General features: G+C 36.9%; 2 protein-coding genes and 1 long non-coding RNA gene across 6 annotated transcripts in view; 2 read left to right on the top strand and 1 right to left on the bottom strand.

The window, feature by feature from the left end:
* The window catches only part of hip1rb (huntingtin interacting protein 1 related b), a 346,918-nt gene that overhangs the window by 123,072 nt on the left and 199,209 nt on the right, over positions 1–24,637 (top strand). The gene's annotated exons all lie outside the window — the stretch shown is intronic.
* prlrb (prolactin receptor b) overlaps positions 111–24,637 on the top strand; it is a 24,843-nt gene continuing 316 nt past the window's right edge. Inside the window, exons 1-9 of one of the 2 annotated variants that reach the window (XM_087252262.1) lie at positions 111–294; positions 5,971–6,040; positions 10,425–10,557; positions 11,052–11,221; positions 13,298–13,479; positions 17,160–17,301; positions 18,165–18,264; positions 19,612–19,681; positions 24,473–24,637. The exon at positions 24,473–24,637 is cut by the window's right edge and continues 316 nt beyond it. In XM_087252262.1, coding sequence (XP_087108388.1) covers positions 5,977–6,040; positions 10,425–10,557; positions 11,052–11,221; positions 13,298–13,479; positions 17,160–17,301; positions 18,165–18,264; positions 19,612–19,681; positions 24,473–24,637 — 1,026 coding nt within the window. In that variant the 5' untranslated portion in view covers positions 111–294; positions 5,971–5,976. 2 annotated transcript variants of the gene reach the window in all.
* On the bottom strand, positions 15,614–19,368 carry LOC147844501 (uncharacterized). 3 transcript variants are annotated; one of them, XR_015492116.1, is made up of 3 exons: positions 17,548–19,368; positions 16,441–16,855; positions 15,614–16,077 (listed from the first exon to the last, which is right to left on the bottom strand). It is a non-coding gene; the product is annotated as an uncharacterized LOC147844501 (long non-coding RNA). The 3 variants fall into 3 exon arrangements; XR_015492115.1 differs by having other exon boundaries at positions 16,441–16,715; positions 17,533–18,018; XR_015492117.1 differs by having other exon boundaries at positions 17,542–18,018.

Here is a 24,637-nt window from a genome sequence, read left to right as displayed (position 1 = left end):
AGAGAGAGAGAGACACCGGGTCATTGGTAGGTAACGACTAAGTAACGTCACACAACAAATACGTCACTCCTCAAGTCTCTTTAGGGCTGTTTGTGTGAAACTAGAGACCCAGAAGGACTGCGGTGTCAACAGGGTGACTTTGTGTTTGTTTTGTCCTCTTATAGTACACCTCGTTTCGGGAAAATCGTTTTAAAAAGTAAAATCAGTCCGACATGCAGCCCGCGTGCGGTTTATGGGAGAATCACAGGTGAAGAAGCTGTGTGTTTTTCCACTCATGTGAACTGGCGGATCCAGGTGAGTCTCCATCAAACGCTATGATATTAATATTTTAAAACTCTGCAGATACTTTCTGAGTATGTTTTTGCACACACGATAGTCAATTTATGTTATTAAAAATATGTATGTATTTTGCGCAGCAATGTCACGAATAAAATATCGGAGGGTTCACATTTTATTATAACCTATAATAGCGGTAAAAAGTTTAACCCACGTTTGGTCGGCTCTATGTATTGTTTTCATTGTAATTGTTTATTATTGCATTGTATCATATTTAAGTTATTATTTTTAAAAACATAATATAGTTTTTTTTTTATATTGTTAGACGTGATGTATAGAAATAGGCTAATTAGACGTCTTTTTTCCAAAATAGCTTTTTTGAATTGGACATGGGTTGACGGTCTAAACCTCCTCATGTTGGCTTTCTGTAACATCGTTTGTTTATGATTATTATCGCATTATTATTGAGAAAGCCGTGGCTGATTTGGCCCCTGGAGGACGGAGAGCTCGCTCAGCCATTGTGGAGTTTTCCGTTCCCTAGTAATGTTATGAACATTAGATAAACTGATTTTAGAAAAGATACATACGTTCTTAAATGTTTAAATGAAAGTGAATCCAAGAATTAAACACTGTAAACAACATGCAAATTTTATACTGGAAACAACAACATACTAATCTATACTAGAAACATGCTAATTTATACTGGAAACATGTTAATAACATACTAATCTATACTAGAAACATACTAGTGATGTACTAATTCATGCAATAAGCTATAAGTCTATCTATCTACTCTGTAAACAATGCCGGGTTCCACACAATTCATTTGTGTTATCCCAACACAAATCGATTAAGTTAACTTAACACTTTTAACAAATTTATGAGGATTGAACATTTAAAAAATTAAGCTGTCCCAAATGAACTATCAAGAATTGTGTTGTTTTAGATCATTTTGATTAAGTAGTTTGAACAAGTAAAACAAATATTTTTGAGTCTATCTATCTATCTATCTATCTATCTATCTATCTATCTATCTATCTATCTATCTATCTATCTATCTATCTATCTATCTGTCTGTCTGTCTGTCTGTCTGTCCATCTATCCATCCACCCATCCTTCCATCCGTCCGTCCGTCCTTCTATCTATCTGTCTGTCTGTCTGTCTGTCCGTCCGTCCGTCCGTCCGTCCGTCCGTCCGTCCGTCTATCTATCTATCTATCTATCTATCTATCTATCTATCTATCTATCTATCTATTCATCTATCCTGTAAAACCCAACAGTCAACTTTATCAAATGAAATAATTCAGTTAACTGAAAAATGTACTAAAAGTTAATTCTACTCATTTGAAAAGAGTTTTAATCTCCGTGTTGAAGGTAATGACTTAATTAAATACGTCATTACTTCAACTCAAATAAATTAAGTCCACAGTACTCAAATAGATTCGTTTTTTTAACCTAAATGGTTTGTAGCAATCGGTCTCCTCAAACGGTTTGAGTTGCCCTAACTTATTGGGTTTTACTGTGCTCAAAATGCTTTGTTTAATCAAATGGATTAAGTTCACAGTACTCATTAGGATTATATTTTGAACTTATTGGTTTGTTGCAGTCAGTTTCCTCAAATGGTTTGAATTACCTTTACTTATTGGGATTTATAGTGTATCTGTCTGTCTGTCTGTCTCGTCTTCTATTGTCTCGTCTATCAATCAATCAATCAATCTATCTATCTATCTATCTATCTATCTATCTATCTATCTATCTATCTATCTATCTATCTATCTATCTATCTATCTATCTATCTATCTATCTATCTATCTATCTATCTATCTATCTATCTATCTATCTATCTATCTAACATGATTCAAAGATGAATGTCCCATTTTGGCTTTCACATTAAATTAATTTTACAAAGCTGATTTTACTTTGAAAGCCTATTATATGAGATCGTTTCAACAACTGCAATGATAGTTATGTTATACATAATTAAATATAATTTTTAAAATTCTAACTTAATTTTAGGATTCATATTTCAGTGTCATTCGGCCTAACAAATACATATTACACTCAGTTTTGTTTTTACTCGTTCAAACTACTTATTTAAAATGAGCTGAAGCAACACAATTCTTTAGATTTCATTGGGACAACTTAATTTTTTATGTTGTGCAACATGAATGAATTGTGTGGAACCCTGCATTTTTTACAGTAAAGTCAACATCTGAAGTGGCTCAAAACCATTCATCAAAATTGTCCTAAATCTGCTGAACAGCAACCTTTATTGTTTTAGGACTATTTCGAAAAACATTTTGGATCCATTTGAAATGTTGACTGTGTGTCAAAAAAATAGACCTGTTCTGATGCACTATTACGATATATAAAAAGTAAGTGGTCATGCTACATTTGAAGTATAATTTATCTGATTTAAAGCTTCTTGCTTAGAAATATTAGCTTGAAGGGTTGTGGCAAAGCATAAAGGTATAACATGACAAATAAATCATATTTGATTGCTGCACTGTGATCCTGAATAGTTTTTTTTATATATATATATATTTTTGGTGACAAATGACAATTGTGGTGATTCAGGGACAATTATTTCTGTTTGCAAATAGCGCATGCATGTCTGTGTTTATGCTTTTATGTGTTTTTCCTGTTGTTTACATTTTAAATAGGCTGTTTTAAGAATATGCATATTATGCCAAATGTTTCCCTGTTTGTATTGAACACTGAGCTGTCGGGTGGTTCCATTTTGCTTTTGTACAACCAAATTAATTTGTTTTTATATTTTCTGGCACCAAAATAGAAAGTTAATGTCAAATGTTTTGAAGACTCTGACTTTAATCCTTTACCTTGTCAATAAGTGCATATAATGTGGTAAAATAAAGGATCAAACTGACTATTTTATGATTGTCTGCAAATAATGTTGCTGGTGCGTCTGTAAAAATGAAAATGTGAATATTTGCAATCACATCTGAATTGTCAGATAGCAGATGATACAGTACAAATCCAAAAACATAAAACACTTTGGTTGAACTCGTCTTTTTCAAGGCAGTACATGTCCATGAAGTCTTCTCTCTGCACCTGCGTTTGCCACGTTTGACCTTATTGGTTTTTTTTTTTTTTTGATGCCTTGTGTTCATAACATTTTACAATGCCATGCTGTAAAAAATATTTATCATTCAGTTCATTTCTGGAATTTCTAAACGTGCTTGTAAGTTTTTCTTAGAATTCATAATTTAATTTTTTATATAGTTTTTCATACAGTTGAAATCCTAATTATTACCCCCCACCCCTTGAATTTCTTATTCTTTTTTAAATATTTCCCAAATGGTGTTTAATAGAACAAAGTCATTTTCACAGTATGTCTGATAATATTTTTTCTTCTGGAGAAAGTCTTATTTGTTTTATTTCGGCTAGAATAAAAGCAGTTTTTATTTTTTTTAAATCATTTTAAGGTCAAAATTATTAGCCCCTTCAAGCTAGATTTTTTTTTGAAAGTCTACAGAACAAACCATCATTATACAATAACTTGCCTAATTACCCTAACCTGCCTAATTAACCTAGTTAAGCCTTTAAGTGTACCTTTAAGCTTTAAAGAAGTGTTTTGAAAAATATCTAGTCAAATATTATGTACTGTCGTCATAGCAAGGATAAAATAAATCAGTTATTAGAGATGAGTTATTAAAACTATTATGATTAGAAATGCGCTAAAAACAATCTTCTCTCTGTTAAACAGAAATCAATGAAAGGGGTGTGTAACTGTGTGTTTTTTTAAATATTTTGTTTTATTTGACATTTTTTATAAGATATTTAACAAAAACAGTACAATACCAATAAGAAAAAATATAATAATACAAAATAATTTAATTTACAAATATACATAAATATATATACATGACATATGTAGCATAAACATTAATAAAATATGAAAGTATTCGCGTTTTTACAAAGTCAGTATCATGAATATACGAGTTAGAGATGAAAATTTACAAAGGTAAAATGCTAGATTCCCAAGAGTCTTACGGAGAGCAGATTTTAAAACATTTCTAAACATAATAGTTTTAATAACTCATCTCTAATAACTGATTTATTTTATCTTAGCCATGATGACAGTACATAATATTTGACTAGATATTTTTCAAGACACTTTTATACAGCTTAAAGTAACACTTAAAGGCTTAACTGGGTTAATTAGGTTAACTAGGCAGGTTAGGGTAGTTAGGCAAGTCATTGTATAATGATGGTTTGTTTTGTAGACCAGTGGTTCTCAAACTTTTTTTCATCAAGTACCACCTCAGAAAAAAATTGTCGCCAAGTACCACCATAATGAGCAGAATTGAATTACAGAGTAGCGTAGAAAGCCCAGTGAAGCAGCTACAGTTCTGCACAGTTCAAAAACGTGGCAGATTAATTCCTATTATTAAGAATATTTATTATTGTCAGCCACTTTAAACATAAATAGTCTGAACGTTAACACTGTACTGTGCTTATATGTAAAAAAAAAACAAACTAAAAAATTCAACATTTAAATTAAAATGTGTAAAAGGTAAAAAGAAAAGAGCTTTACTTAAATGAAAAGTATTAACATTCATTCATTTTTCCACACACATATTCACACACACATTCATACACTACAGACAATTTAGCTTACCCAATTCACCTGTACCGCATGTCTTTGGACTGTGGGGGAAACCGGAGCACCCGGAGGAAACCCACGCAAAGGCAGGGAGAACATGCAAACTCCACACATAAACGCCAACTGAGCCAAGGTTTGAACCTGCGACCCAGCGACCTTCTTGCTGTGAGGCGACAGCACTACCTACTGCGCCACTGCCTTGCCCAAATATTAACATATAGTAGCCAATTCATCAATACCTGAAAATGTTGCCTGGACCTTAGAAGTATGGCAATTTGTCATATAATGAATATTATTATATGTCACATTCATATAGAAATCATTTTTGATAAATTTTGAAATATATGTAGCATGTACATATTACATGAGGTACACGTACCACAATTTGAGAACCACTGCTGTAGACCGGGGATAATGATAATAAATGTAATAAAGGGGATAATAATTTTGACCCTAAAATAGTTTTTAAAAAATTAAAAACTGCTTTTATTCTAACCAAAATAAAATAAAAAAAATCTTTCTCAAGAAGAAGAAATATTATCAGACATACTGTGAAAATTTCCTTGCTCTGTAAACATAATTTGTGAAATATTTAAAAAAGAATAAAAAATTCGAAGGGGGGCTAATAATTCTGACTTCAACTGTATATAATATAGAAAATATATCAGAATTTGAGCAATTCACTGACTTTTAGCGACCAATCATTTTAGTCTCCATAGAAAAAAAATCTAAATATAGCATTTTTTTTTTTTTTTAATTTCCCGGGAAAGCAAATCAGTGTCGATTATAATTGAGTTTCTGTATTTACTATATTGATTATGAAAAGGAAAGTCCGCTAATGCCATCATGGCCATTATTTATGAAATCAGATAAGAATCATCTTGTCGTGGCCAAGAATTAGTTAAACAAACTGCACGCATAATGACCTTTCACCTGAAGTGATGAGTGAAGGTGTTTACACATGCTAAGTTGTTTTTGCGTGTCTAGCTTGCTGTTTAAAGTAGAAACAAACTCTACAGGTGGAGCTTAACGTGTGGACGCCTTAATGATTTTGTGTTTGTCATGCAGGACACAATGAGAGATGCAGAGCAGGTGCTGACTCTGGTGTGGCTCCTCTGCGGGATCCCACACAGCACGTGTACGTGACTCCATCATTCAGTTAATCAATGCAGAAAGCTGAAATTGTGTACTCTGATTTTTTTATGGTTTTGATGAAAGTTTTTTAAGTGAAGTTTATTTATAAGCTAATTTCGAGAGGATCACATGCTTATGATTGAACATGGCTGGTCTTGCTTTAACTTTGTATGATCCACCAAGCCGACGATTTCTAACCCACTATAAAGAGCCAGGGTTTCTCACTACAGTCATCTTCGATTTGAAGAATCCCCCCTTCCACCCCTACTTCTCCTCCTTTCCCTTCATAGGGCGGCACGGCGGCCCAGGGGTTAGCACTGTTGCTTAACAGCAAGAACATCACCGGTGCTAGTCCTTTATCAGGCCGGCTGTCGTTTCTGTGCGTAGTTTGCATGTTCTTCCCGTGCTTGTGTGGGTTTTTCCCCGGGTCCTCCAGTTTCCAAGATGATAAAAGGCCGTTTTAGCTACATGTTTAAAATTAGGCTTCAGGGAGTCCAGGAAAACACCAAGATTACGCTCCTGCGGATTGGTGATAAGACAGACCCATCAAACATTAACGGAAATTCACTACACCTCTTGATGTTAGAAGGAGTGTAACTAATAAAATCTCTGTTTTTGAACTATACAGTTTAAGATAATTATAATCCACTTCACTTCCTAATCTGCAATTGCCTCTCTGAATGTCACACTAACTGTACCCCAAAAAAAAAAAAAAAAAAATACTAATACTACTAATACTTTCCTTCTTAGACTTTACAGACCTGAAACTTGCCTATAGCACTTATTCATTGTTGCTCTTAGTTGTGTAAATTGCTTCCTTGTCCTCATTTGTAAGTCGCTTTGGATAAAAGCGTCTGCTAAATGACTAAATGTAAATGTTATGTTGCATCCCAGCTTTAATTTCAGATAAGCATGCGTTAAGCGATGACATTGATGCTGATGACTTGGGAGAAGTGTTCATATAGATTTGCGTGTCATCGGCATAACAATGATCTCTAATTTCAAATTTTTGCTGGCAACATATACTGTAAATACTAAAGAGAAGTGGACCAAGTACTGACCCTTGGGGGACACCATGGCATAAAGGAACAGTATGCGATCTGTGACCCCCCCACCCCCATAGATAAACCGTGAATGTCCAGAAAGATAGAATTTAAACCAATTTAGCACAATCCTATCCACACCAACCCAGTCTGTGCAAAAGTATGCTATGAGAAACTATCAAAAACTGCGGTTAAGTCTAAAAGCACTAAAATACCAAAAGCCCCTGAATCAGCAATCATATAAATCCAATACTTTACCTCCACAAGGCTATTTAACAAGGATTTTTTTTTAAAGCAGGTACAAATTCATGTCTTTAGCATATAACTATCAAATGGAATCCCAAATTTGTTAAATCTCACGGTTGATCTGCTCCTTCAAAATGTCATCTGATCAGTGCCGTTGTTGAGATTCAAATGCAAACATCTCAATGAAATCCACATAATTGGGTGAATATTCTTAAAATAAACATGAAGCCATCTTTCCCCAATAATATTAGCTCAATTGGGTTTCAAATTAAGCTTAATAATTGCACTAGTTTGCTTAAAAAAAATAAGTGAAATTTAAATCTTAGTTATATTAGCGAAATCTTCTTAATATTTTGTAATAAATCCAGAATTTAAATTTTTTAAAGAAAATATGCACATTATTTTTAATGACCACATCAATTTTTTAATGAAAATTACAAGCCTCAAGATTAATGTTTTACAGAGTAGAGAGAAAAAAAAGCTGTGGCCCTAATATAGAGCCCTGAGGTACACCGTACCTTACAGAAGCAGCATTGTTCAGATTTCTGTGCTAGAAATGTATGCAAACAAGAGCATATTTAAAAATATTATTAGTATTTTAAGACCAGGGATGGGCAAACTTGATCCTCGAGGGCCGGTGTCCCTGCAGAGTTTTGTTCCAACACTAGTCAAACACACCTGAACAAACTCATCAGTGTCTTCAAGATCACTTGAACTCTATAGGGAGGTCTGTTTGAATAGGGTTGGAGCTAAACTGTGCAGGACACCGGCCCTTCAGGGCCGAGATTGCCCACCCCTGTTTTAGACATAACATTTAAGTTGTTTGAAACATTTATCAATATATGATCATAAATATAAAAAATCCATCACAGGTATTGAAGAATTAGATTTCCGGCATGTTTTATTCCAGATTAAATTGCGATAGGGTCAACAAACACAGCCCACTTCAGATTTCTCGATATCATCACATGATGCTTCTAAATACTTAAATGTGTGGAAAATCTGCACCAATATTGCATTATATTCTAGGGCTGTGCAATTAATCGATAATCCGGTTTTGTTTTTTGATTTTGGCTTCTAACTAATTAATCAAGATAAACGATTATTGCATCATATACCGCCCCCTTTCAAGTTGTACAGATTTATCACTCTGCAAAGATCAGTTCCACGTGAAAATGACTACAAGCATGTACTGTAATATAACTTTTGCAGCACGGGATGCGCATCATTTATTGATGTACATTCCAATCATGCATATTTTTAAAAGCACGAAAGAGTGCATGCTGCTCAGAGACAAGCAGAGCACACACACACATCTAACGGCATCTTAATGCGAGCGCTTTAATGGTCAAATACATGCACATTTGTGTCAGAGCGCGGTGTTTAGTGATTATTCATATTAACCCTCATTTGTGAGAAACCAAAAAAAGAGAAACCATATCAGAGCCGCACTATTCTTAAAGTGACAGCACGCAATATTCCTGCTGTCGCCTGTTTATAATCAAACAACAAAAGGAGAAAATCCCTCACTGCTCTTGACTGAAGGACTGCTGTAGCTAAAGTTTTTTCTTACAGTGAAGATGAGTTTAAACAACAGATTTAATAACTCATTTCTAATAACTGATTTCTTTTCTCTTTGCAATGACAGCACATAATATTTTACTAGATATTTTTTAAGACACTAGTGTTCAGCTTAAAGTGACATTCAAAGGCTTAATTAGTGTAATTAGGCAGGTCATTGTATAACAGTAGTTTCGGTAACTTCAGAATAACTATCCGTTATAACTAGTTAATAGACCATTAATAAACTGCTAGTTAACAATTTATAAATGACTTGTTAAATAAAAGTTAAAGGTTTGTTAATTATTTATAACTGTGCCTTATAGATGGCTAATGGATAACTTACAAGCTTTACAAACTGTATTTTAATGATTTATAACTATACCTAATAAATTAGTAATAGATCATGAACAAGCGGTTAGTAAATAACTTAATAAAGACTTGTTAAGTATCAATTAATAGTGTATTTATGTTATTGGGACGTTATTCTAAAGTTGCAGCTATTTTTCATTTATTAACTGTTAGTAAATGAGGAATAGTTGCAACTTTAGAATAACAACCCAATAACATGCTTAAGCTAATAACTAACGCTTAACTAATATATTTACTCACACTTTACAGATAAGTTGTTCATCATTTGTTAACCACCTACTAATAGCAGTGAAACTTTGTAGAACAGCAAATAGATGGAACAAGTTCAAGCTACAGAAATTTGATGTGATAATTAAAATATAAAATGTTTGTATCTTAACCTTGTTCCACTTATAGGTTTTTCTGTGTGCTGTGTTTTCCCAAAGAAACTCCACAGATGAAATGTTAAACGTTGTGTTTAATGTATTGAAACACACATACTGAACCATCACATGGTCTATTACTAATTTTACTGATCTATTACTAATTTATTAGGTATAGTTATAAATCATTAAAATACAGTTAAGAAGTCATTTACAACTTGTTAACTAACAGCTTGTAAGTTATCCATTAGCCATCTATAAGGCACAGTTATAAATAATTAACAAACTTTTATTTAACAAGTCATTGATAACTTGTTACCTAACAGTTTATTAATGGTCTAATAACTAGTTATAACTGATAGTTATTCTAAAGTGTTACCGTAGTTTCTTCTGCAGACAATCAAAAATATATATTTCTTAAAGGGCCTAATAATATTGAGCTATTAAAAAAGATTTCAAAATATTTAAAACTGCTTTTATTCTAGCCGAAATAAAACAAAACAGCTTTTTTCCTGAAGAACAAATATTGCAGGAAATACTGTTAAAAAATCCTCTGTTAAACATCATTTGGGAAATATTTATTTATATATATATATATATATATATATATATATATATATATATATATATATATATATATATATATATATATATATAAATTCACAGAAGGGCGAATAATTTTGACTTCCTCTGATAATCACTCTGAATAATCGTGATTATGATTTTTCTCATAATCGAGCAGCCCTGTTATATTCTGCATAATACCGATATCATATCTTGCTTTTCAATGACAATATCTGTCCAGGTCATTCTCCACCAGGGAGGCCTAGACTAACAAGATGTCGATCGCCTGAGAAAGAGACATTCAGTTGCTGGTGGGAGCCTGGATCAAGCGGTGGACTGCCAACCAGATACCAGCTCTATTACAGAAAAGAGAAGTGAGTGCAGACTAAATCTCCATTCATCACTCTACCTGCTAACTATGTAGCTTACAAAGAAAATACATAAGAATTGGGCTTATCTTGTGGATTTGTTCATGTGAATATTATCATATTTTAAAGCAGGGGTGTCCAAACTCGGTCCTGGAGGGCCGGTGTCCTGCAGATTTTAGCTCCAACCCTAATCAAACACACCTGAACAGGCTAATCAAGCTCTTACTATATACTAGAAACTTCCTGGCAGGTGTGTTGAAGCAAGTTGGAGCTAAACTCCCAAGGACACTGGCCCTCCAGGACCGAGTTTGGACGTCCCTGCTCTATATGATTGCTTTGGGAGCTATATTTAACAAAGTCAGCATTTCATTTCATAGTTATGCTGATAACACTTGTACCTGCTTTAAGTAAATGCAGCAAGAAAAGTCCTTGTCAAATTGCCTCAAGGATGTGAAGTATTAGATTAATACAAATTAATGTTAATGGACAATCTGTTCCAGCTCTTTGGAAGTCTTTGAATGCCCGGATTACCACAAGGCTGGAATCAATTCCTGTCATTTTGAGAAGCGCCACACTGCTATTTGGATCATATACAACATTACCGTGGTGGCCTCTAATGCACTGGGAAAAGCCTATTCAGAGCCTGTGGAAGTTGATGTTATGGATATCGGTGAGTTCATTTATTGTGTTTATCAATATTAACATGCCTCTAAATATGAACTGTTATTATTATTATGACTTTATTATTGGCGCATCAGGGTGGCTCAGTGGTTAGCACTGTCACCTAACAGCAAGGAGGCCGCTGGTTCGAGTCCTGGCTGGGCCAGTTGGCATTTCTGTGTGGAGTTTGCATGTTCTCCCCAGGTTGGCGTGGGTTTCCTTCGGGTGCTCCAGTTTCCCCTACAGTCCTAAGACATGCGCTGTAGGGGAATTGAATAAACTGGCTGTAGTGTTTGAGAGTGTGTGAATGAGTGTGTATGGGTGTTTTCCAGTACTGGGTTGCGGCTAGAAGAGCATCCGCTGTGTAAAGCATATGTTGGAATAGTTGGCGGTTCATTCCACTGTGACAACCTCTAAAATAGAGACTAATGGCATGTTTTCTCTGACTGGTACAGTACGGGTCGGTACGGGTCAGCTTTATCAGGCTTGCTTTTCCACTACTGAGGAAACCTTTTTGGTGGGCGTGGTGTATGACAGAAAGTTTTGACGTCATTCGTGCTCGAATAAATGTCTAAAGTAAAGCCGTACAGATCGTTCACATATCATATGAGAAGTACTTCTCACAAAACGGATGTTTTATACACAAATACTTGTGTATAAATGTTTATTACTAACTTTTCTATGAACTTAATTTGATTATAACTGCAATGACGAAATAGCGAAAAAGCCTAATGTAACGTCTGCAATTGTTTAAAATAAATAAATAAATGCAACATATATGAACACATCCGGACCCTTACAGTCTCCGATATGATACCAATTACAGAAAAACTGCACACAGCAGACATTTAGTCCTTATTTGGGTTCAAAAACACACGTAATATGGCCCACAGTCAGTGCAAACCTCTCATTTGTGTCTGTAATGTTCACCAGAACATGTACAGGTAGCCTCTGTTAGAGAGTAATTCCGTCATTCCGAGTTTATAATAGTCGAAAAGGCGATGATAAACATGGCAGTTTGTTCGTGATTGCTGAAACAATTTGCTCCTATGATTTTAAAAAGGGAGAGTGCGGGCAGCTGGGGGGCTCATTGGTTAGAACTGTTGCCGCCTAGGCCAGTTGGCAGTTCTGTGTGGAGTTTGCATTTTCTCCCCTTGTTGGCGTGGGTTCTTCCGGGTGCTCCTTTCCCCCCCCAAAGTCCAAAGACATGCGCTATAGGTGAATAGAATAAAATAAATTGTTTGTTGTGTGTGTGAATGAGTGTGTATGGGTGTTTCCCAGTACTGGGTTGCGACTGCAAGGGCATACGCTGTGGAAAACATATGCCGGAATAGTTGACAGTTCATTCCCCTGCGGCAACACCTTGATAAATAAGGAACTAAGTCGAAGCAAAATGAATGAATAAAGGGGGAGTTCACCTGAAAATAAAGATTTCCTCACACTAACTGAAGTTTATTTAGAAACTAATTTCGAGAGGATCACATGCTTATGATTGCTTGCAGCTGGACCCGCATTATTCAATTTATGATTAACCAATCAGATGATTCCTAAGGCACTATAAATACCCCAAGTTCCGTATGACAACCATCTTCGTTTTGAAGAATCCCCCTTTCCACCCCTACTTCTCCTCCTTTCCTAGATGGGTGGCACGGTGGCCCAGTGGTTCGCACTGTTCCTTTAGAGCAAGAACGTCGCTGGTTCTAGTCCTTACCAAGCCAGCCAACATTTCTGTGTGGAGTTTACACGTTCTTCCCGCATGTTGGTTTCCCCCGGGTTCTCTGGTTTCCTCCTACCCTCAAAAAACATGCAACCCAAGTAAATTGACTAATCCAAATTGGCACCATAGACATGCTCCTAGTAAGTAGTTCTCTCTTAAGAGCAATCACTATCTGTTCATTAGCTACTACAGCAGGGGAATTCTCGAGATCTACCTGAGCTCAAACTCCCCTCTCGCCTTGCAAACGGGAGAGAGCCCCGGGCTCAAGGATCTTGTGAGCTCAGGGCTCTCTCCCGGGACAGCAAGCCAAGTGTGAACTCTTGAAAGTGGTTCTAAACTTTTATTTCTTTCTTCTGTCAAACACAACAGTGCAGCCTCATCCTCCAGAGAGCGTGAATGTGAGTTTGATGCAGAGCCAGAACAGTCAGTATGTGCTGGTGCAGTGGCTGCCTCCGCATGATGTCGACACGCGCTCCGGATGGGTAACCATCAAATATGAAGTTCGCTCAAAGATCCTGAACAGCAGAGACGAGGAGGACAGCAGTTGGGAGGTAAGATTAGAGTAGTTTTGAGAAATGCATGGTTCTCATGATTAGCGTTATTATGAATTAATTATTAATATAATTCATTCATTTTCTTTTCGGCTTAGTCCCTTCATATGTTTTATGCAGAGGATGCCCTTCCAGCTGCAACCCATCTCTGGGAAACATCCATACACACACATACACTACGGACAATTTAGCCTACCCAATTCACCTATAGAACATGCCTTTGGACTGTGGGGGAGACCGGAGCACCCGGATCAAACCCACAGGAATGCAGGGAGAACATGCAAACTCCACACAGAAACGCCAACTGACCCAGCTGAGGCTCGAACCAGCGACCTTCTTGCTGTGAGGCGACAGCACTACCTACTGCGCCTCTCTGTCGCCCCATTATTAATTTTTCTTTCCTAAATTGACATTTTCAAAAGCTAAGCTTGGTTGGAAGCAGTGTTAGATGTAATTAGTTAGAAAGTAACTAGTTCATTCAATCATTCATTCATTAATTTTCCTTCGGCTTATTCCCTTACTTATCAGGGGTCGCCACAGCGGAATGAACCGCCAACTATTCCAGCATGTGTTTTATGCAGCGGATGCCCTTCCAGCCACAATTTGGTATTGGGAAACACAGATACACTCTCACATTCACACACTACGGCCAATTTAGTTCATCTAGTTTAACTATAGCACGTCTTTGGACTGTAGGGGAAACCGGAGCACCTGGAGGGAACCCACGCCAACACGGGAGAACATGCAAACTCCACACAGAAATACCAACCTGCCCAGTTGGGACTCAAACCAGCGACCTTCTTGCTGTGAGGTGACAGTGGTAACCACTGAGCCACCATAGTAACTTTTGTACTAATTAATTTTATTTTGCCAAAAAAAGTAAAGTAAAGGAAGTAAAGTAACACAGTGGCAGATTCAAAAACAAGACTAATGTTCTAAGTTAATGAGGGAGAGATGGTCACTTATGGGTGGCGCTTTCCCCCTCTGATGACATAAGCCCCTTTCACACATACAGACCTTTCCGGAAAATTGCCGGCAATTTTCCGGAAAGGTTGTATGTGTGAACAGGTCCTTTTTGAAAATACCGGTAAATTCGTTCTGGCTATTTTCCGGAAAGAGAAGTTGTAACATTACCGGCAATTTGCCGGAATGCTGCGCTGTGTAAATGCAGAAGGAAGATTGCCGTAATAAGCGCGTGCACGTCTAGAACGTGCTGACGTGAGACGTCTGCTTTAGCCAATCACAACAGCCAGAGGCATTTACGTCCGCGCGGTTTGTGAGAATAAAAGCCTTTGAATATTTTCCAGACACATTTAGCTGCTAGAAGTTAGTCAGATCACGTTTATATGTTCTTCTTAATGCCAACTGTGTAAATAATCATCGATGAGATTCTTATGATAAGCCGTTGTTTGTTTACCTTCAAGCTTTGCGTGTGCCTGTGAAACAGCCTGTGAGCGCCTGCACACGCACATATTATGAACATCTCGACATGCGAAAGTGATCCTGTGAAAGTTGTTCACAATATTGATCATCCACAGAGTTTGTAATTTAGTCAAATGTTTACAAATACAAGCGCAGCCGTTTAAAGCTCATTTGTGGTGAATGATGTCAGAATTTACCGGTATTTTGGAATGGATGTGTGAATGCTCTTTTCCGGAAAAATTCCGTAACGTCCTCGCCTGTGTGAACAGCGCTTTTTTGAATATACCGGTAAAGTCGTTCCGTAAATTTTCCAGAAATTTACCGGTATCACTATGTGAAAGGGGCTATAGATTCAGATTTGATTAGGTTATAGACAGATTTGATTAGGTGTGATTATAAAAAATGGAATTGATTCATTTTTACCATTGTATTCAAATTGTGGTTGTGTGTGGTTATATGGCCACACAACTGTGTTTAAACCCATTCAAAAGTGATTCTTGCATGTTAGGTCCTCTTTAAGGATAATTAAGTCTCTTAAAATGCTTAAATTTTTTTTTTAATTTTGATTGATTCATTCAGTCTTTTATTTTTAGCTTAGTCCCTTTATTAATCTGGGGTCACCACAGCGGAATGAACCACCAATTTATTCAGCACATGTTTTACACAGCGGATGCCCTTCCAGCTGAAAATCATCTCTGGGAAACATCCATACACACTCACTCACACACTACAGACTATGTAGCCTACCCAATTCACCTGTACTGCATGTCTTTGAACTGTGGGGGAAACCAGAGCACCCAGAGGAAACCCATGTGAACGCAGGGAGAACATGCAAACTCCACACAGAATCGAACCAGCAACCTTCTTGCTGTGAGGCGACAGCACTACCTACTGTGCCACTTTGTTGCCTAATTTTGATTAGTGTTTTAAATAATCTTTTTTTTTCAAATAGCAGTTTCAAGTAGTTGTGTAATAAGCAGGATAAAGTATAGCCAAGTGGTTGTTTTTGCCGAATAATCAGAGTGCTTGTGGGGTCTTAAAAAGTCTTAAATTTCAAAAACTACTTTATTTAAGGCCTTAAAAAGATTTAAATTCACTGAAATATTGTGTTGTAAGTCTTAAATCATTTAAAATGGGTCTTAATTTTTCTGTCCATGTAAATCTACCCAATCAGTACTGTCAAGTCAAACTAATAGAAGGAGAAAAAAAATCCATCCGCCAGTCGGAGGGAGAGGCGGAAGGACATGCAGTAGTTCGGCATTCGCGTAAGGAAAAAGGAAACTAAAACCTAACCAGAACAGAATCTCCGCCAAAACGAAACCTCCGCCACAGCCGAATCTCCGCCAAAATTGAGCAAAAGAAAGTGCACAACAGTTAAAAAACCATCATCAAGTCCCGGACTTTCTACTTTTTACATGCCTTTCTGCTGCATTTATGATGCAATAAATGGATGAGTGGAATCCAGTTAAAACTCCCTTGATGATGTGTCTTCCTTTCAAGCGGGAAAACTTGTGTATAAGAGAATAGCTTGACAAGTACACATTCAACACCCATTTAATCACCAACAATCTGTCTCAATAAAACTTTTAACAAAAAACAATGTGGTTTAATTATCTTCCTTACAAAAAACATTTGTTTACAAGTTCTCCGTGTATTTATAACTATAATCATTTAAATTAAAAGAAACTTTATGTTGGAAAAAACGTGTGCATATTAACACTATTTTAAATTTGTGGATGAGAAATAAATAAATCAGATTTTCCTTTTCAAAAATCTTTTTCATTGGCCCAACCAGGCCATTAGAAAAAAAAATTCTTTCCATTTTATTCCTATACATCTGGGCGGCACGGTGGCTCAGTGGTCAGCACTGTGGCCTCAAAGCAAAAAGGTCACTGGCCGTAAATTGGCTGTAGTGTATGAGTGTGAGTGAGTGTGTATGGATGTTTCCCAGCAGCTGGAAGGGCATCCACTGCATAAAACATATGCTGGAATAGCTGGTGGTTCATTCCGTTGTGGCGACCCCTAATAAATAAGAGATCAAGCCGAAGGGAAATGAATTAATGAATGACATTTCATTCATACTGGTCTTATAAAAGTCTTTAATTTGACTTGATAAAGCTGATAAGCCTGTTAGGGTTTATTCTGCGATAACAACCGCCTCGATGTGCTTTATCCCAAACCTGTTGTCTGTATGAGAGAATATTGTTGCATTTTAAAACTGACTGAGACGCATTTTTGTTCGATTCTTGTGGCTGTAGTCATATAGTGCTGGAAAACAGTTGGAGTTTAGCATCTACAGTCCTCACCCGGGAGCAAACTATGTGGTAGACGTGCGCTGCAAACTGGACCAAGGACTCTGGAGCGACTGGAGCCCCTCAGCTTTCATCCAGATCCCAGACAGTAAGATGATACCAGCACCAGCAACTCTACCTTTATCTCTATCATCACACTGACAGCCTTTGAGCTACTTTACTCGACATTTGTAGCCTTACACAGAAAAGAATCAATTAAAGAGGCTGTAAATAGGCATTCATTCAATTTTCTTTTCGGCTTAGTCCCTTTATTAATTTGGGGTCGCCACAGTGGAATGAACCGCCAACTTATCCAGCATATGTTTTAAGCAGCGGATGCCCTTCCAGCTGCAACCTATCGCTGGAAAACATCCATACACACTTATTCACACTCATACATCACAGACAATTTAGCTTACCCAATTCACCTGTACTGCATGTGTTTGGACTGTGTGGGATACCGGAACACGAACACGAGGAACATGCAAACTCCACACGGAAATGCCAGCTGACCCAGCTGAGGCTAGAACCGGCGACCTTCTTGCTGTGAGGCGACAGCACTACCCACTGCGCCACTGCATCGTAACTAGGAATTGTCAGTTATTTATTATCCTGTTTAAAGGGTTGTACAGTAACTTGATGACCTCCTAGGTTCTTTACAAAGCCCGTAGGTGTTTTTTTTAGATGCTTTTAGAAAAGAACCAATTAAAGGGGTAAAAAATGTTGGGTTCTACACAAGTCCTTCAGTTTGTCCCAACACAAATGGATTACCTTAACTGCATTGTTTTTACGAATTTAAGTGGATTGAATATAAAACAATTAAGTTAAAGAAAAGAATAAAAAAAATTAAAAAGAATTAAGTAAAAAAAAAAAACTTACGAATTCTCATTTTAAATAATTGGTTTGAACAAGCAGCTAAAGTAAGTTTCTTGAGTGAACAGTCAGTAAGCCTATGTGTTTCTTATATTGCAGATATGACTGTCATGCAGAATACAGTTGTGATCTGTGCCGTCACACTAACTGTTGTCATTTTCATGCTGACGGCAGGAGTAATGACCTTTAAGAAGACACAGTAAGCATGACATCCACATCACAACCCAAAAAGAGTTTAAACTGATTACTGTAAATACCAAGACATTTTCTCCAAAACTTCCTTCATAATCCACCATTTTGTACATGTATTATAAAAAGCGCTAGTTCGCCCTAAAATGAAAATTTGGTTATTAACTACTCACCCTCAAGTCATTCCAATCCTTTTAGACCTTTTAGTTCATCTTCAGAACCATGTTGTCACGATATTGGATTTGGGTACCAATCAGTACTGAGATATTAAAAACGTCCATTTCCCACTTACATTTGAGCGCTGTTGCGATGTTGATCACGTTCCTAAACATCACTGATATGCCATGGTAGAGATTGGTAACGAATTCCAGTATCGTGACAACACTACTGCAGAACACAAATTAAAATATTTTAGATGAAATCCTGGAGCTCTCTCTCATCCTCGATTAACAGCAATAAAATATTCAAAGTGCAGAAAAGGAAACAAAACAGTGTCAAAACATGACTTTAGTGGTTCAACTGTAAGTGGTTCAACTGTAAGTGGTTCAACTGTAAGACCTACAAAGGTCAAGGAACACTTTTGTGTGCCAAAAAAAGGTAGAAATTACTTTTTTTTTTTTTTTGCTTTTCTCTTGTCTTCTGCAACCTTACTATTGACATTGCATTGACTATACGGTTGACATTGGCTAACAAAGTTGTTGTTTTTTGTGCACGATAGTGTTCTTTGAGCTTTGTGTGGTTACAATTGAACCCCTAAAGTCAGATGAAATGTTTGTGGTTGCCTTTCTATGCAGGATGAGAGATTTCTAAAATTTCTTAATTTGTGTTCTGAAGATGTATAAATGTCTCAGGAGACTGAAACAACAAAAGGATTTGTAATAATAACAGAATTGAAGCATTCAGATGGAAAAGCCTCTAAGTGCAGCCAGATTTTTCTCAGGCTTCTGTGTGCAGGTTCAGTAATTACATTGTTTATGGTGATGAATAGGGGATTTTTATTGCCTTTAAAGTAAAATAACTGAACATAATAATAGGTGGCTGAGAAAAACACGGCACTTAGGAGCCTTTGCATCTGAAAAAAGTTCTTCAAACTTTTCATTTGTAATTTCTGGGTGAAAAATCTTGCATGCCTCTTAATGCATAACACAAACTAAACAAAAAATTCGCAAGACTTCAAATCCATGTGTCTCTGAAGGCCAATGTATTTATAATTACAAAAAGAACTGCATTAAATAGCTGCAGTATATAAATCTCTGGAAGCCATTTGATGGGCCAAGTCAAAAAAGTGCAGCTCTAAGATTAAAACAAAGTGCGTAGAAACATGAAGATAATTGAATGTTTCCATATTCTTTTCTAGGGTGAAGCATTTTCTGCTGCCACCAGTTCCAGAACCAAAGATCAGCGGCTTAAATACTCAGCTCCTAAAGGTACAGCAGACTCCATCTTTTGTGCATTTTCAGCTTGTTTAAGTGGCCCCAATATGCTTTTTTGAATATCATCTTTCATGCATTGGATAATGTGGATGTTTGTGCATGAAAAAAGGAACTGATTCTGCAGCGCCGAAACATTTGGTCAGGAATTTCTGTTTCATTTCTGCAACCGGTCAATGAAAAAAATATTGTATTTATGAAATGATGGTACGTGCATACACATGACAATAATGTTGGTTCCACACATCTCCTTCATGTTGTACCAACACAAACCGATTAACTTAGTTAAGTTAACTTAATAATTTTTACAAATTTAAGTGGTTTGTACTAGGGCTGCTCGATTATGGGAAAAATCGTAATCACGATTATTTTGGTCATCATTGTAATCACGATTATTCAAAACGATTATCAGAGGAAGTCAAAATTATTCACCCTTCTGTGAATTTATATATATATATATATATATATATATATATATATATATATATATATATATATATATATATATATATATACACATTCCCAAACGATGTTTAACAGAGACATTTTTCACAGTATATCCTGCAATATTTGTTCTTCAGGAGAAAGGCTTATTTGTTTTATTTCGGCTAGAATAAAAGCAGGTTTAAATATTTTTTTATCGATTTTAATCGCTCTTTATTATTAGCCCCTTTAAGAAATATATATTTTTAATTGTCTGCTAAAGAAAATACTGTTATACAATGACTTGCCTAATTACACTAATTCAGCCTTTAAATGTCACTTTAAGCTGAACACTAGTGTCTTGAAAAATATCTAGTAAAATATTATGTGCTGTCATCATTGCAAAGAGAAAAGAAATCAGTTATTAGAAATGAGTTATTAAATCTGTTGTTTAAACTCATCTTCACTGTAAGAAAAAACTTTAGCTACAGCAGTCCTTCAGTCAAGAGCAGTGAGGGATTTTCTCCTTTTGTTGTTTGATTATAAACAGGCGGGAGCAGGAATATTGCGCGCTGTCACTTTAAGAATAGTGCGGCTCTGATTTGGTTTCTCTTTTTTACATGTCTTTTGATTCTCAACTTGTTTGTTTATTACACAAATGAGGGTTAATATGAATAACACCGCACTCTGACACAAATGTGCATGTATTTGTCCAAGGCTAACACTCCATTCACACGGGGTGTCAGCTTCAACACTTCCAATACGCTTTGAATGGGTGATGTCAGGTGTTGCCGAACTGCATTGTGGATGCGTCGGCGCCACTTCAAAGGCGTTGCTCGCTGCAAAAGTTGGGACTTGCTCAACTTTTCAAGTGCTGATGGAAGCGTCAGCCAATCAGATTGCTATATGCAAATACACCAGCTCAGACTGTGGCCTATTGCTGACTTATTTATTTGGCTGACGCTGCTATGACGATCGCGTCAGCCCCAACTTCAGACGCGCCCTCTGTCAAGCGTTAACGCTGAAGCCCTGTGTGAATGGGGCATGAGTGCGGCGCGCACACAATAGCATGTGTTCTTTCACGCTTTTAAAAATATGATTGATCCGCATCCCGTGCTGCAAACTTTACATAACAGTACATGCTTTTAGTTATTTTCATGTGAAACTGAGCTTTGCAGAACAACAAATGTGTACAACTGGAAAGTGGGCGGTATATGATGCAATAATCGTTTATAATCGTTTAATAATCGTTTAGCCAAAATCAAAAATGGATTTTCGATTATTTGCACAGCCTTAGTTTGTACATAAACAATTAGCTTGTGCCTGTAGAATTATGTTTTTTAACTCATTTTAAATAAGTAGTTTAAACAAGCAGCACTAATTATTTTTTATGATATCGCCATTCGATCTGATAATGTACCACAAACAAAACAAAACAAAATTGAAGAGGGAAGGAAGCTTCCTGTCAGATATGGTAATGGGCATTTCGTTTGTGACACATGCCGTAATTAGCAATAACCAATCACATCACAATCACAGTAAGCAATGACCAATCCAATCAGATTAGGACATCTGACCATTCAGGCTGATTAAGCTGTCCTGAAACAGGGATTCAAATTGTTACATTGTTGCTCTTTGTTCTTGGTGCGGTTCGCTTTCACACTGCAGAGTTTCTAAACGGAGCAAAAGAGCTAAAACAAGTCACGTGTGAGTAAACTCGCCTCACATTGGTCAGTTTCACGGTTTGTTTTGCAGAGTCACGCTCAGCTGTCGGGGGGTTGGTGGTGTTTGACAGGGTGCGCGCGACTTGTTTGAAGAGTGAGGAGAGATGCGGTGGGGAGGGGTGAGAAGGGTGCGCATTGTATTTGAGGACCGGGAGGGAGAGATGAGTGATTACCGGAAGATTATCACTTGTTTGCGGGCATCCGGGAGCCTCTGTTCATTTGCGGGAGACTTCCGAAACCTCCAGATGACTTGGGATGTCTGGAATGACCTCCCTCCCTACTCATAATTCTGTCTTCATATAGCCTTACGCCTATTACATATCCATAACACACTGTAATAAAGCCAGGCTCAGATTGTATCGCTTTCTCACTACAATCGATCCGCTCCAGAGTTTGTTTCAATCGAGCCGAGACCACCTCATTTAGGAGATCTCAGACTGATTGTTTTGCCACGGATCCGAGCCCGATTGCTAGATTCACATATGCCAAACGAACCACGCTAACTGGGCAAACGAGACAAAAGTCTTGGTGTGAAAGCACCCTTAGTTAGCTCACATTGCTAGTTTTGTGGTGAACAATTCACCTGTGCATGTCATTAAGAACAAAACATTGTTTGCTCATGTAATCTAAAACTGAAATCTGAAAATGCACTTCCTGTTTGTTTTCAGTTAAATTCTCAGATTATGTCTGTCTGAGGTATTGGGCGTAGCTAACATACTTAGCCACGCCCCTCTAGCTGTCAGTTTTGACAACAAACAGAAATGTTGTGGAGGAGGTGTCTATTAGGTTGTAATGACTCCTCAAACCCTTTTCCTGATCTTTCTGAATGACATGCCTACTTAACTACATCCAATCAGCTTCCAGTAGAAAAACAAGCCACGCCCACTTTTGTTTAATATGATATTCTGTTTCTCTATGAACTAAATCACAATATAATACTGGTTCATGGGGATAATTTTCTCACGTAGAATATTAGCAAAGTTTAGTTGTACCTTTGGGTTTTTAGCGAATATTTATAGGGACTGACATTATTAACTGTTCTGAGGTCAGCTTAAAATGGCAAACCTCATGGTTATCAACTAAATGTGCTGTTGTACCCTATAAAAAAGCAATTAGTTGAATAAAATACTGAGTAAACCCCGTGCTTTTAAAGCAATTAGTTGAGTTTACTTGAAAAAAAAATGGAGAAAGCTCATTGCCTTACTATTATGAAGTTAATGAACTATGTGCATAATTCTAAAAATTAAGTTGTCGACTCAACAGTATTAAGTTCAGGTTTACTCACCTTCTAAAGTACAGTCAACTTGTCGCTTTTGACAGTGTCTGTTTTTTATTTATAGAAAAATGATGTAACACTTTAAATTATGAGACAATTCACACCATTTACTACTGGCTTATTACATGATGATTAATACGATATTAACTGTATTAGCACTTATTTACATTTACATTTAGACATTTAGCAGACGCTTTTATCCAAAGCGACTTACCAATGAGGACAAGGAAGCAACTTACACAACTATAAGAGCAACAATGAATAAGTGCTATAGGCAAGTTTCAGGTCTGTAAAGTCTTAGAAGGAAAGCATTAGTAATGTAAGATTTTTTTTTTTTTTTAGTACAGTCAGCGGTGGAGCCAGAGAGGCAACTGCAGATTAGGAAGGAGAGTGGAGACTAAATAGTTGAGTTTTTAGTCGTTTCTTGAAGACAGCGAGTGACTCTGCTGTTCTGATGCAGTTAGGGAGTTCATTCCACCAACTGGGCAGATTGAATGCGAGAGTTTGGGAAAGTGATTTCTTCCCTCTTTGGGATGGAACCACGAGGCGACGTTCATTCACAGAACGCAAGTTTCTGGATGGCACATAAATCTGCAGAAGTGAGAGCAGATAAGAAGCAAAGCCAGAAGTCGATTTGTAAGCAAACATCAGAGCTTTGAATTTGATGCGAGCAGCAACTGGCAGCCAGTGCAAACGGATGAGTAGCGGAGTGACATGTGCTCTTTTAGGTTCATTAAAGACCGCTCGTGCTGCTGCGTTCTGAAGCAGCTGAAGAGGTTTGATAGAGTTAGCTGGAAGCCCGGCTAGTGTAGAGTTGCAGTAATCCAGTCTGGAGAGAACAAGAGCTTGAACAAGGAGTTGAGCTGCATGTTCAGATAGGAAGGGTCGGACCTTTCTGATGTTATAGAGTGCGAATCTGCAAGATCGAGCAGTTCTAGAAATGTGGTCAGAGAAGTTTAGTTGGTCATCAATCGTTACTCCAAGGCTTTACACCCATCCATCTGGACTGAAAAGTTATGGAGTATGATCTAATTTGACATCTCTAATCAATACCTAAACCCAACTTCTACCTAACAAACTATTAATAAGCAGATTATTAGTAGTTTATTGAGCTAAAAGTCTTAGTTAATGGTTTGTTAACTGTATTAATTAAAATTAAAATAAGTAACCATCTTCAGGTTACCTCATTAAACCATTACCTCAACAAACAACAGTCTTTTTGCCAACTTCACATTACATTTTGACAATCTGTGCTGAAATTAGAGGTGCTGCCATGTTCATTACATTTTCACCACACTATATATTGACCCCAGAAAAGCTGTAGTCTCAGAAATACAAAACGTTATGTTTCTTGTCATTTGACAGAGCGGGAGGTCTGAGGAGATCTTCAGTGCTCTGATTACACCAGGATTATATCCGCAAATATCCCAGAGCACGGACCATCAAGTGGAGTATCTGGTGGTGTCCGACTGTGATGAAGAAATGACTGTGGGCAAAGCTCATTTTGAGATCCATAAAGCAGAAATCTGT

The sequence above is a fragment of the Danio rerio genome, chromosome 5 (assembly GCF_052040795.2).
Source record: "Danio rerio strain M-AB ecotype USA chromosome 5, GRCz13ab, whole genome shotgun sequence".
Taxonomy (NCBI): domain Eukaryota; kingdom Metazoa; phylum Chordata; class Actinopteri; order Cypriniformes; family Danionidae; genus Danio; species Danio rerio.
This window is presented reverse-complemented; position numbering and strand designations above follow the sequence as displayed.